The 15,141-nt window shown below is 38.7% G+C and overlaps 1 protein-coding gene across 15 annotated transcripts in view; it reads right to left on the reverse strand.

Annotated features, from left to right (window-relative positions):
* The window catches only part of DTNA (dystrobrevin alpha), a 287,748-nt gene that overhangs the window by 78,394 nt on the left and 194,213 nt on the right, over positions 1 to 15,141 (reverse strand). For all 15 annotated transcript variants that reach the window (XM_065399382.1, XM_065399396.1, XM_065399398.1 and 12 more), the window contains one exon: positions 6,065 to 6,278. In XM_065399382.1, the coding sequence (XP_065255454.1) occupies positions 6,065 to 6,278 (214 nt within the window). The remainder of the gene's footprint in view (positions 1 to 6,064; positions 6,279 to 15,141) is intronic.

The raw sequence follows: 15,141 nt of genomic DNA on the forward strand, positions 1-15,141 counted from the left end.
ACCTTCCCTCAGGGCAGTTAAGATACAAATTACGTTGGGGCAGCATTTACCTATTACCCGTGGAGATGTTTAGTGGGTTCCTATCTCTCTGTTTAACTAAATCATTGAGAGCATATTCTCATCCTAATAAAGAGAATTATTGTTTCACAGTCAGCCAATTCCTTTCTTTTCAATGTTACAGCATGACAAACCCATTTTTCCTTTGAGTTTCAGCAATGGGACTAATAATGGAACAGGGCACTTCTCAGTATGAGGGTGGCAGAGCGAGGCCATAAGATTCTGTGTCACTGTGGGGAACTAGATGTTCTGTGACCTCCAGTCTATGCTCCATTAGAGGACACAGTGGGTGTCCATCTAGACTCCACAAGCCAACTCTATGTATAAGGATTCTGGAGTCTGGATATTAAAAGTTATATGGCTATTCTAACTGCTTTGGCAATAGCCAAGAAAGTGACGACAAGATGAAATCTATTTCTTCATCCACATTTATGGAACAGCTCTATTGCTTGTCAATCATGACCTGAATGGAGGAAATTATATTTGCCAGAATGAAAAGATTACCTGATTTCTGAATATAGTCCCCACTGTTGTCCCTCTGCTAACCCCCAAATCTAAGCAGCACAATACATGTACATAACAGTGTAACCTCTTGTTTTATTTTGGTTATTAACAACACACTACTGTCCTGTTGTCCTGTAGAAATACTCTCAATTTAGTATATTAAAATGTGCGATGTGCTTCACGCATATGAGGACTCAAAGTTTACAAAGTGAATGGCTGTTTGGCATTTCCTACAACTGAGTTACCTAAACAATCTTTACAGCCCTGTCAACTTACTCACTTTTAGATCAGTGTGTTACAATTTTAATATGTGAGATTCCAAATATGACAACATTGTTTTTAAAATCTGTTTAAACTTTATATTTTTACCAAAAGAAGTAAAAGTAGAGAAGCACACAAAAAAATGAATTCACTCTGGTAGCACTTAAAAGAGAAGGGATAGAAAAAAATAACAATCCTTGATATATTCTTTAATGCTGTTTTTCTGTGCACATTCTCTTTTCATTTTGTCTGTGTATTATTTCTTTGTTCAATTTCAAAAGATTAAATCAGATTGTGAAATCTTTAAAATAAATTTGCATCTCCTACAATTCCATCCTTGTCATTTTTTACTCACAGTGGGCCAGATCCACAGTTAGTGTAGCTCAATTGATTATATACCAGCTGAGGATCTAGTTCACTATGTGCAGTCTGTTACCATTCCTTTTGTATGACATCTTATAGTCCTTTGTTAATTTTTCTACTCTCAATCTTTGACACGGAGATGCTCATCTGCTTTTAAAGTACTTGTTAAATGTAACACAAATTAATGCTAAATGGAAGCAATTGCATTTCTAAGTGGTACTGAAGAAGCTACATGAAGAAATAGCCATGTGGAAATGCTCTAGATTTCGCTATTCCTCCCAATAGGTTTAGTTATATTTACTTATAGGATTATATTTTTTGAATGGCAGACATCATTTAGCCTTCAGCTTTCCACCCCAGCGACAGAGGCTTTCCCCACACTTGAATGGTTATGGGAGCTGGGGAGGTGGGAAAGGAATATATTATATGTATGTTTTGAATCTCTCAATTTGATTTGATTCATTTTGACACTATTTTGTATCAGTCATTTGTATTCATAAATACATAAATTAGAGCCAGTGTAAATTCAATTTGCCCACCAAAATTTATATATACACATACACACGACTGGTAACTGGACCTGATAACGGGGTCTAGGACTTTCCAAAGTCCCCAGGGCCCAGAAATGCTCCAGGCAACTCTGCTCTGTAGTATATAGCTCCTCTCTTTTAGCAGTATTAGGACCTCTTGAGTAAAGTGCTGCTACATAAGAGTAAATACCTCAGCCACAGGCCGATAGCATCATGCAGGTATACATTGAATTCAGAGTGCATCAACTGAAGTGCTCATAAAACCTAGCAGGCTGACTAACACAAAGAGACTTACAATTTTACTAGTAGAAAGAACAGAGAGCAGACAAGATTTTGTATAGTACCTTTCATATTGAAGGTATCCCCCAAACCCTTCATAGAATAATATTGAAGCAAAGGTGACTGTACAAACATAGCAGCCTGTACGTGTTAAGCAACAGTACAACAGAGTATTGAGATAAGGGAATGCTGGAACTAGGGGTATCCCCTACTGTTGCAAAAATTGCCACTTGCTTTTAAATTGTCAGAGTGGAGCAGAAAGTCCTCTTTTTAATGCATAGGGGTACAGTGCAGTACCCCTATGTACTGCACTCTAGTGCCAAAAATGAGTATGAGGCCAGGTTCCAGTCCAGGACTTGAGCCTGCAGCCCGCTGGCCCAAGTATGAGAGTGGTACCAAATGAGCTGCATTGACACCTGTTAAGCTATCCAGTTATATTTATGCTGAAATTGCCATAAAGAAAATAAAAGTCTAACGCAGAGACCAAAAGAAAATAAATTAGTATCGTCTGAATGTTTTGAAATTCAAAAAATTTATCCCATTAGAGGGGCACAAAAACTCTGATTTCATAGTTGACTAGACATGAAACACAGGCTTTTAAACTATACTATCACTTCCAAGGGGAACAGAATTTCTTCAAATAATTATGGGGGCTCTTAACACCTTAATCATGACAGTGAACTCTGAATTGTCACAGCGTATAATTAAGAGTTTCCTTTCTTAGAAATATTTCAGTAAGGAAATTAATTGGAATCAAGCCGAGCTCTTTCATTCAACTGAGCAACACGTATAATGTCCAAATCTCTGAACTGCACTTTTTGCACGTCTTTCTTCTTTTTTAATGGTTAACAGGACTATATAACTTGCATTGATTAACGAAGCTGGAGAGAGCACGGAATTTAACATTTTGCGAATCTGAATGGAAAGGCAAATGAGAAGCTGCTTTCAGGACAGCTATTGAGCTTCTCCACAGACTGACTTTAATTCTAGAAAAGACATTTGTTTAAAGAGAGGGGTGAAACCAAGCCCCTCCAATTATGTCTTGTATCTTTCGTAGCCTGGAGACAGAAGCTTGCTTCCTAATACAGGTATCCCAAAGAGCATAACAACAAGCTGCAGTCTCCAGGTCAATGAAGACAGCATCCACATTTCAATACAGAGTAAGTGTGACAAGAGGAGAGTTTGTAACGTATTTCACACTATCAATCGAGACCTTTTCAAGAACTATTGTAGTGGATTAGACCAGCACTCCATGTAGTCTGATATCATGTTTCTGACAATGGCCTACGCTAAATGGTTGAGAGGTTTGAACTAGCCATCCTGTTGTGTAATACTGTGCCATAGAGTGGTAGAAGTGCAGACATTTCTTCCTGACCCCAGCTGATCATCTTATGCCTTGAAGCAGATGCAACTGCCCAATTTCCATGTGCAATCTCCTTAATCACATGAACAAATTAGGCATGGATTTGCCCAGTACATCTCTACCCTGATATAACGCTGTCCTCGGGAGCCAAAAAATCTTACCGTGTTATAGGTGAAACCGCATTATATCGAACTTGCTTTGATCCGCCCCCCCGGAGCGCTGCTTTACCATGTTATATCCGAATTCATGTTATATCGGGCCGCATTATATCGGGGTAGAGGTGTATTTGGAAATCTGACCTCCTTATGCTGTTTTGAAACATACTAAGCTCTTCTATCCCCTGACAGTGAGTTTCACACACTAACTATACATTGAATAGATTCAAATGTCCTTTTAATTTTGACTTTTAATTTCATAGAGTTCCCTCTTGTTATTGTATTATCATTTATACATCTTTATTATTGTAGTTCCTCTTATTTTTCTCCTTTCCAAACTGAAGATCTCAGGAAACACTCAAAATCTTGGAAAAGTTGGGATTCAGATTATTAGGGCGCCCCCGAGGATACATAAAATTGAATGTCCGAGACTGTTATATATTAATGTAAATGTTAATTTAAAAAAGATTCAATCTCCCAAATTAATTGGAGACTGAGGACCAGAAAGTGCAAATCTCCCTTCTAAAAACAGGGGTAAGAGACAGGCCTCTAATCCTTAGTTAACGAGAACAGGGTTACTAGGGGTTAAATTTATGATTTCAATGTGATTGACATCTACTTTGTCTCCTTTACACTGCTAGAGCAGAGTACAGGGACCTCGGTGTATATATGAATCCAGGCCAAGTACTCTAATCTGGGGAGGAGACATAGTCAAGGTTTTACCCAGCCTTACTGCCTTCTACTGGGTTTTACAGTATATATAAAAGCAGTACAATGCCTGTTTTTTCCAAACATATTGCACTGTTTGTTTCTGTGCTCGGGCATTTATGGGAAAAACCTTGCCCCCTCTTGTACCGGCACACAGGGCCTTCACCACAGCAGAACCATGTGGTTCTTCTAAATAGGCAGAAGAAGCATGAGCAGAGATGTGAATCCCCTGCCTCTGAGCCACGCCCCATGCTATACACTGTGTATTTGGGGCAGGAGTCTGATGGCTCTGCTGTTATGTGGATCCATAGGAGATTCTCTTGTGGGGGGATGACATACCGATAGGTCCCACCTAGGGCATTCCAGCTTAGAGGCAGGAACAGAGGCTGTGGAGCTGGTCTGAGGCCTGAATCAGTAACTCCCCAAGGTACTCCCTAGGGGTAGAGTATATGAACGTCTGATGTTTACAGGGAATGTAGAAACTCTGCCTTTAAAATAGATTCAATTTCACCATTTAAGAACTGAGGAGTAAAAGCCTTCCCTCCATTTCTCTTGTAAGGAATCCTGACATATGGCTGGTACCTTTACCCCGGATCTGATGAGCTCCAAAACAAACACATTATCACTGTTCTCACTTTCACAGCCATCAATCTTTCCCTCTTTTTTACAGCAGGGGTGCAGTTTATGTGCAGCACCTTCCAGCGCACATGCCCAAGCGCTTTCATTTTCCTTTCTTCCTGTTCTTGTCAAGTCACGAATTCAAGGTTTTTCATGAATTAAAATACCCCATTACGTGTTTTACTGCCTTTAAAAAAAAAAAATCCTGAAGGCTACAGTTTCACAACCTATTGAATTTTTTCCTTGGAGAGGGAAGGAGGGGATGCACAATACAGACACACTGTGCCTCTGCAGCTTTGTCATGTGGAACGACTGCCTTTCCCCCCCAGTTGTTACCATGGTGACTAAGCCATACCAGTTGATCTGGCTCTGAAAGGTGCACAATACCAAATAAGAAGTCCATCAAGTATGCGTAAGGGAGGAGGGGGGAAGATACTTATTTTAATCCTTCTCAAACAATGTTTTCACCTGGTGCATTTTCAAAATATAAATGGTAAAGAGGTAATAGGCAATTTGCATGTGTCAAACTAAAAAGCTGTTCTATTTTGAGAATTCAAGCTATTCAGATGCTTTTAAGAATGGCAATAACACATTCATGTCTCTGCATTCAATAACCATAATATGTATCTACACACTGTATATTCATCTATAATGTTAAGCTAGGAACCTGTCTCCATCTTGAGCTCACCCCTGTTGTACACAGGTATTCTGACACATGGTCTAGGCAGTAACGGACAACATTAATTTTATTCCATCTCCTGATCCTTATCTTATTTCTGCCATGGTCTTATAACAGGCTGCATTACCAGGAACCAGAAAAATTGCTTGCAGCTGCGAGAACTTGCAGCAAAAATAAATAATGAGCCACTAATTTATGTCACTACCACAGAATCATTACAGTAGTTTCAATCTCTGATATTTCAATACATAACAATGCAAGATAAGCGTGGAGTCACTCTGCTCTGGGTAATTCTATTCCCATTTAAACCTGATAACTCTGTGGAATACACCAGAATTACTCTGGATATAATTGAGTATAAATGAGACCAGAAACTAGCTCCTTTACGCCAGTTCCCCTTGCAACATTAGCTCTATTTAAACATTCATTATTTTGGATAGAAATTTTAGTTTGTTATCTGTTTTTCGAAGTGACACAACAAACAGACAAAATCCTTCCACTGATCAGGAAAAAGAGGAACATATATGGATAGTAGAGGTAAACTTACAGATCGAAGGCTGCTAGCAGGAAGTTGAGCAGTAAGCTGATGGATTGTTCTACGTTGATCTGGTGAGTAGTTGGCATCCGTTTGTTGAGCTGGTAAAAAATAGTTGAAAGCACAGCTTCCAGACGAGCCACATTCAATTCTATGTTTGGGTCCAAGTTGTTTAATGCATTTTCTCGTAATGCTTCTATAACGTTCCAAATGTCCACCAGATGTACTACGTACAATTTAAGAACAGTCATCAGATACTCACATATTGAAAAAAACCAAAATCGACTCATGCGTTAGTACTTTAGCATAGTACACATAGTTCAGGTGATATTTTATGTATAAATAACAAATGTTTTTTTTCCATCTTAAACCAATCAGGAGAAAATAGCAAGGAAAACACCATATCTGCTAATAAAATAATCATAAATAAAATATTAGTTTAGTTGAGATGTCATCAGAAGTTGTGAGGTTGGCTTCAATTCAGGAAAAAAGCATTTCCCATTTAGGAAAACACTTAAGTGTGAATTTAAGTCCCATTAAGTCAACAGAAATTAAGCACATGCTTAAAATTAAGCACTTGCTTAAGTATTTTCCTGAATCATAACTTTATGGGTAGCAGCTTGAAAATTACTCTTATTAATTTACAGAGCTGGTGGGATTTTCAAAAGTTCCTAAGAAAGTTAAGTACTTATCTCACATTGACTTTCAAACTCAGGCACTTTTGAAAATCCTGTTCAGTAACTTGTACCAGAGTCAAAGTGCTTTACAAAAACAGAATAAAGTATAACTGCATTTGGACAGATTAAATTATAGTTTTAAAAAGAAAAGGTACAGTAGTATCTTCAAATCATATTTCATTCTCTTAAATACATTTGCCACGTGCTTTGTAAAATCTTCCCTTCTCTTTAGATTCCCTGCCCAATCTAAACTTCATCATTCTGTCTTTTCACCAGGGTAGCTTAAAGGGGGAAAAAAAAAATCCAGAATTTAGTGTCAGAGGGAAAACCTTGTGTGTATCTTGATGTTACTATGGTGACTTTATCAGGTCACTGCAAGTCAAAATTTCCAGCGGTGGAGGATCATTCAATATGTTTTCAAAAATTGCTCTAGTTCAAAACTCTGGATTCATCCAAATCCGAATCCAAAGTACCATTCCAGCTGTTCTTATCCTTAGTAGCATTTGTTTCTCAACTGAACGGTTAATATTTCATAAGATGCACACAGTAAAGATACAAGGTTACAGTACAGATTTTTTTTTATTACAGTGATAAATGTTGGATTGTCCTTATATCTTACAACATATTGAGGTACATCTGCACCTTGGAAGAAATGCATATTATTATGAATAAAGACATCACCCTAATCCTCTTTAAATGGTCTGTAATTCTTTTTTTATATGAGGGGATTTCTTTATTTCTACCTTTTACAATAGCATCTATGGTGCTCTGCTCCCATTTGCATGTGCTGTAATGCCAATGGAGAGAGGGTAGAGAACGCAAACTTATGGCTTGTCTACATTACCGTCTGGGACGGGCAGCAATCGATCCATTGGGGGTCGATTTATCGCGTCTAGTCTAGACACGATAAATCGACTGCCGAGCACTCTCCTGTCGACTCCGGAACTCCACCAGGGCGAGAGGCGCAGGTGGAGTCGACGGGGGAGTGTCAGCCATCGACTTACCGCAGTGAAGACACCGTAGCTGAAGTTGTGTAACTGAGATCGATTCCCCTCCCCCCCACCCCAGTTTAGACCAGGCCTTAGTGACAGCATAACCTCCTTGTATGTACTAGACAAAGACACTTTTGCTAACATATGGCAAGTGGAGCAGGAAAACACTGGGAAAGGTTGCATGATGTAGTTCTATGGTCAGACTTAGTTGGTATCTTAGGTCTTTGTAACACAAGGAAACGCTTATAAGTGACCTTTTCAGCAGGTTAGACTGAGCATCCGCCTAGACTAGGCTAGGTAGACAGAACACACAGCTGGAAGTTCATTCCTTCTGATGCTCTTGCCACCTAATCTATTTTCCTATCTTCCAACTGGAAGAGGAGGATGTCACTCCAACAGAAGTGTTGGAGTGGATCCCAAGTCCCTTTTATCTGCACCTCCCAACTAGCTTAACTCCTTTTGGCTGCAACTAGCCACCAAGGTAAAGCCAACTTGTTTTAAAAGAAGCTTCCATCTCTTCAGATAGCCAGCCACCCCTACATGCAGTTTGTCTCTGTGGAAGTAGTAAATCTAAATACAAGTTTGATGACACAACTAGTACTTAAATCCAGATGCCAGAGTCAGGCTGGGGAAAGAAAGGGGGAGCCAGATGTTAAGCCAGCTGAGGGTCAAGGAGATGGAACTATCCACAAGCATTTTTTTTACTCTGACCCAGTAATGGAGGGGGACCAGACAGGCAATAGAAAGCAAGCTGCCGATTGATGGGACAGGTGGGCTTAGAATACACAAATTAGGTGGCCTTAATAAGAAGATAAGTGCAACAAGAAGGCAACAAAGTTAAGTGTGCAGTTTCAGCAGCAGTTCTAAACAAACATAAACAAGAGGTCTGGCTTTCAGGGTGGTCCAGACCCCAGACCAACTGGATGGGCCAGCAGGCAACCCCCCCAGCAATTCAACCAAACCAATCTGCATGGATCTTATACTTACTGCAACTGAGCTTCAATTAGTGCATTCTAGTGGTCAGTTAGCTGGTATATACAGGGCTGATGAGAAGGAGGGAAAGTGGGGACAACTGTACCAATACTGGGGCCCCAAGCTCAGTCCCGTCCCCCCCCCAAATGTCTGTAATGTTTGTGTAAATAAAATGAAATGGGAGAGGGTAGGCCCACAGTGAACATGATTTACCAAGGCCCAAAACTTCTCGAAGGGCGTGGGTATATACTTCGTCCTACTTCTTATTCGGCCAATCGCTAAGACAAATGAGTTTGTTTACATTTACGGGAGATAATGCTGCCCGCTTCTTGTTCACACCTAAAAGTGTGAACAGGCATTCACATGGCACTTTTGTAGATGGCTTTGCAAGGTCTTTACGTGCCAGATATGCTAAACATTCATATGCCCCTTCATGCTTCGACTTGTAGGCTCTAAAGTTTTACATTCTTTTGTTTTTGAGTGCTATGTAAAAAAAAAAATTCTACATTTGTAAGTTGCATTTTCACAATAAAGAGATTGCACTACGGTACTTGTATGAGGTGAATTGAAAAATACTGTTTCTTTTATCTTTTTTACTGTGCAAATATTTGTAATAAAAATGATAAAGTGAGCACTGTACACTTTGTATTCTGTGTTGTAATTTAAATCAATATATTTGAAAATGTAGAAAAACATCCAAGATATTTATAATAAATTTAAATTGGTATTCTATTATTGTTTAACAGTGCGATTAAAACTGCAATTAATCACGACTATTTTTTTAACCTTGTAATTAATTGTAATTTTTAAATTATTTGATAACCCTAACAGCCATCAATATTTTTTGTATTACAGAAAGATCAGTGGGCACTCAGGAGGAAACTTGATATCAAACATCCCTGTGCAGTACAGCGCTACGCAAAGCATATGTACCATGCATTTTCCAGAGACCTTTCAAAAAGGCCTCATAAGCATGAACAGCATGGATATTCATCTAAACCAAATCATCCCTCATTTGCCCAAATATGAAAAAAAAGTATGTCATTTTGCCATCAATGGCCACGCTATATGTTACCATTATATCTTTGCGATGTCATTTTTGGAGTCAATGACAAGCGAAATGTCACCATTAAAACTTCTGAGACAAATACTATTTTGTTAATTTAACTCTCACAGATTAAGACATTTATAAATACCATCCTGGAGAGCTCCATATTCTAGTTGGTTCTTTTAAAGATAATTAATGGTTAGTGTAAACAAAACTCATTAAACTATTAATTCATTCTGATAGAGGTGGGATTAAGCAGATGAACAACCTACTACTTGCTGCTGTTCATTTCCTCCCCAACTAATCCAAGCACCATTTATCTTCATATTGTTTCAATTCTAGTAACTAACTAGAGGATCAAGAGTAAACACACCATAAAATACAATTCAAATAATACAATGCATGTTACCTCACAGAGCCCCAGACTTGTCATGGCACAGTCTGGGAAGTGATTCTGCTCATCTTTATCCATGCAAGTAGCCCCAATGAAGTTAATGAGACTACTTGTCTGAGTAAGGATTAGTAACATGGGACCCCAGGTTTCTAATTGTGTACTAATAAAGAACGTATGTTCCAGTCCACATAGATCTTAAATATGTGCCCAGAACTTTAAATATCTTACCCCTTGCCAACTTTGATCTGATTGATAAGTGCCCATATTGTTTATTAATAAAAATGCTTGTATAAATAATTTATATTGTGGTAGGCACTGTACAGTACAAACATATAGTAAATGACAATCCATGCCTCAAAGAGCTTAATCTAAATCTCAATAAATAACAGGTGATGAAGCAAATAAGTGGGAAGTTGGGACAGGAAAATGGGGGAACAAAAATAATGGGATGTATTAGCATAAAATAGCAGCGGGCACAATTTATAGCCACAACTTGCCACCTTCTACTCCATTTCAGCTAGATGATTTGAAAACAAAGCTCCTAACAAAACTACTGGTGATTAGGTATTTGTGGTGATGAGCAATCTGAACAAAAGGATTCACTGAACAGGAAAAAGAAAACCAAATCAGACATTAGGCAAAAAGACACTAGTCTAGCATGAGCATTTTGAATTCATGATTCAAAGACAGAGTAACTCTGAAACACCAAATAATGCGCCCTATTACAGAAGCACATTTAATTTTATTTAGCACTTTTTATATTCAGGTAACCCTGTGTACTATAGAAGGTGATAGAATTTAGACCAAAATTCTCTGCTGGTCTAAACTGGCATGGTTCCATGGAAGCCAGTGTAGCATCAATTTATGTCTGCAGAGAATTTTGCACTAAAACTTAGACACTGGTACATTTATCTACAGTGGCCATGTAGGTAAAAATGTGACAGTTGCATTTACTAATAGCTCACACAAAACATTAGCCATTAGGACATATTTAACTGCGCGGGGGAGAATGCTGAATCAATTTGAAAAAGGTATTATGTTTCCCCACATACCAAGAAGAATATGGATGCCCAGTTGCTTTATATCTCATCCCTCTATTTTCACTCTTTTCAGGTCACTTTTTACTTCTCTCAACACTTTGTTATAATAAAATCTACACACCGAAAGAAAGTAAATAAAAACATATTTCCATCATTTTGTAATTCAGTCAACAGCTTAATTTCTGAATAATTTAGAGGAAAATTGTAATGCTTCACACTATAAATACATGAACCAATTCTGCTGGTTATGATCTTCCTTCCAGTCTTCAGCTGTCTTTGGTCTCAATGAGTTGGAAATCCTTAAATTTTTAATTTAGTGTTCTAGTGTACTGGTTATTTTCTGTTTGGTATTTTAAAAATACCTTCAGAAAACACCCCAATATATGAAATAAGTGTGAGAGAGATGGACTGAAACAACTCTCATTCATACTCAAAATAAATAAAGTTTTATTTACACAGAGAAATGACGTATTCTTTTCTATCATATAGTTTATTTAGAACTCTAGTGTGCCCAGGAGATATAATCTTAGATACATCACAAATCTGAAGGGAGGCAGATTACCTCAAGTATCACCTGTCAATAAAAGTCTGCTACCTGCACGTAAAATAAAATAAAAAAAGTTTAAAAATAATTGGTTTCTTTAAGACTTTTGAACATGAAATGGATTTGCTCACTCTAAAGTTCTAATCCTTTTTTTGCATTCTATCTGAAATTATGTGCTCTACTAAATTAATTTGGAGAGGGAGAGATTATATTTAATCACTGATGGGAAGTGACTGAAACAGGAGCTTTATAATCAATTCAAATTTTCTTAACATACACTAGGTCTAACTAAATGTAAATTAAACACATACGGTCGATAGTTGAGAGAGAAATCTTACTCCACAGATTCTTGCTTGTGACTTTAGAAACAGGAACAACTTTTAAATAAATATCATTAAAATTACTTCCAAAACCAACATACGTATATATATTTCTTGAAAGCCCCATTTCAGCAAAGCACTTAAGCACATGCTTAAGCTTAAGTATAGGTGAGTAGTCCCATTTGAAGTCAATGGAACTTAAATGTATGTCAAATATTTTCATGTGGGTTTCATTAAATGTGAAAAACTTTAAAATATTATAAAATGGGTTAAGAGTATTCTTCTTTTAGAGCACACTCTATGGAGCCTATCACATATCAGCGCACTAGAGCAGTTCCATCATCATCAGTGCCATCAAACCACATCAAGCCAACCCAAACCAAGCCACCAGGCTCACAACATTGTTCATTCTCTCTTCTTCCTGCTAACAGCTTCACAATAGTGCATGCAACTAGATGCAGTTTCCAGCTAAAGCACATCTGTTCGTGGCCAGGCTGCTCCTCCCATCAATCTGACAAAGCACCTAAACTGAAAATCCTATCTCAGTGTTTTACCAGCAAGTAAACCAACATGCCAGATGCAATGGTACATAACTTTTTCCATGCCATGACCTAATGACAATCTCAAGTGCTGTGCCAGGATGTTTATATTATATTCTAGTGTATCATACTATTAAAAAAACACACAACTTCCAGCTTTTTAGAAAGGAATTAGTACTAACACATTCATTGCAATAGGCTAGTGCAGGGGTTCCCAAACTGGGGGTTGCGAGGTTATTATATGGGGAGTCACGAGCTGTCAACCTCCACCCCAAACCCCGCTTTGCCTCCAGCATTTATAATATTGTTAAATATATAAACAAGTATTTTTAATTTATAATGGGGGGGGGGTGTCACTTGCTATGTGAAAGGGGTCACCAGTACAATAGTTTGAGAACCACTGGGCTAGTGCACATATATACTGTGCTCAGCTTCCCTCTTATGCTACATGCACTTAAAGAAAGGGCACAGGGCCTGATCAAAGCCCATTGAAGTCAATGGAAAGACTCCCCTTGACTTCAGTGGGTTTTGTATCAGGCCCATATAGAACCTTTATGATGACCAAGCACTTAATCTAGATTTCCTTTGATCCCCAGAACCTCAGAGGCACCCCTTTGTTTCAGTTAGCTTTCTAAGCATGGCTTCCTCTTTTCCTGCTTCTAGAGAGTCATATTTTTTCCAGTGTTGTGAGGTGCATATTCAGTAGGAAGCTAGGGAAATGCAATTCAGATCAGCCTGCCCACGCTAACTGTTTTTTAAACAGAGTCACTCAATCAATTCATATTTATGCAAATGTTTCAGAGGTCCCATTCCGATAAGCAACCAATGCAGAAGACGTTTATCTGACTTATCAAAATCTTTGATCTCCTGTGTGGGGATATACAACCCCCCCCACGCTGGACAACAAGGTGTTAAGGAGTGGTTCTGGTCACAGCCAGCTCCACCCCGTCACACCTGCACGGCTGGAGGAGGAGCAGAGCAGCTCACTTGTTGGCAGACCAGGGAAGAGAACAGACCTTCAGCTCCTGAGGAAAGGGCCGAGAAAGGCAGGAGCTTCCCAGACAACCACTGACTGAAGGCCCCTTCCTGAGGGAAGGGAGGGCCAGCTCCTGATGCACCCTGAGAGGGAATCATTCCCCTCTATCTCTTATTAATTCCGTTTATTTGCATTAATTCTCTTTGCTTTTTGTTCACAGACTACCCCCGAAGGGAAGAGACTTCAAAGTGACCTGGTCGGAGGGCCAGGTCACAGGAAGAGGCAGGCCACTGCAGAGACGGAGCTGCCATTGGGAGGAGACATACAGCAGAGAGCGAGAGCTGCTACACCATGCCTGGCCAGGAGGAGGTGCCAATGGTGATTCGACCCCTTCACCTCCTCCAGGTCCCAAGATACTTCCTCCCAACCTAATGCCTATATCCCTCCTACTTTGCCTGGCATGGACTAAAGGCTATTTTACTGGATTTTAGAGTTATGATCACAGGAGCACAATGCATAAACTCAGTCTGCAGAAGGCATTTATCAGCTCAGGCTCTGGTTATTACTGAGTTAATAGGAGCACCATTAAGTTATTAATGCACTGAAATGTTCTTTTTTCTTACTCTTGCATCACCCTGGCCCTCTGTGGCTTAGGAAGGAATAGGCTCCACTGCCACAGTAAATCCTTTTTCTTTTATGCCATAAAAGCTCCTTTTCCTCCCTGCCATTCTTTCCTGAAAATGATAATTTTTGTCCCTCAAAGTTATTTGAAAACTGAAGGGAGGTGATGGGAAAGGCTCTTACTGGACTTTCCCACCATCAGCACCAATGTTTGTCAATTTTTCAAAAGGTCGGGTTGAAGAAGCAGTTGTCACTTGCTCCTCAACCAAAGACTAGGAAAATGGTCACTATTTTTCTCATTTAAATGGAAACAGACCAACCACCGTTAAACCATAGATTCAAAAGCTGAACAAAGCAAAAAGTTCTATAAAATAAACTAAGTCTGCCTCTAGGTCCATCAACACTATGATTACAATGAAGTCAGAGAACTCAGTTACAATATAGTTGTCTACTGACTTGGTAACACCATGGTTAAAATCTGTAGTGTAGATAGATCAACTACCAAAACTGGGCTGAATATTTGAACATGCTCTTTCTTCACTTATAAAACTACAGTACAATATATGCAATAACAGAGCTACCTGAGCAAGTATTTCATAGCTATACATTTAGCAAATACCCATAAAATAGCAAATATATGGAGACAAAAACACTGATATATCATAATGTCCTATTATTATTGATATACCACCATGACACTAATCCATTTTTTAAAATGAGAAATGGGAACTCTGAAATCACAAGAAATCCAGGATCAGCCCTTTATATGAGGAGAAGGTTTCCTTTTTAAAAATGTATTTTGAAAACAATATCTGGAAAAATGCAATACAAGGGAATTCTGTCTTGGAATTCAGGTGTGTTTTGTCACCTTGTAATGTAAAACAGTTCTCTCACTTCCCTTAAAACATACTGTATGTAGGTGAATACCACATCTGTGGTTCAAACAGCAGCACTGTAGCCTTTTAT

This window comes from Emys orbicularis, chromosome 2 (genome assembly GCF_028017835.1).
Source record: "Emys orbicularis isolate rEmyOrb1 chromosome 2, rEmyOrb1.hap1, whole genome shotgun sequence".
In the NCBI taxonomy this organism is placed as follows: Eukaryota; Metazoa; Chordata; order Testudines; family Emydidae; genus Emys; species Emys orbicularis.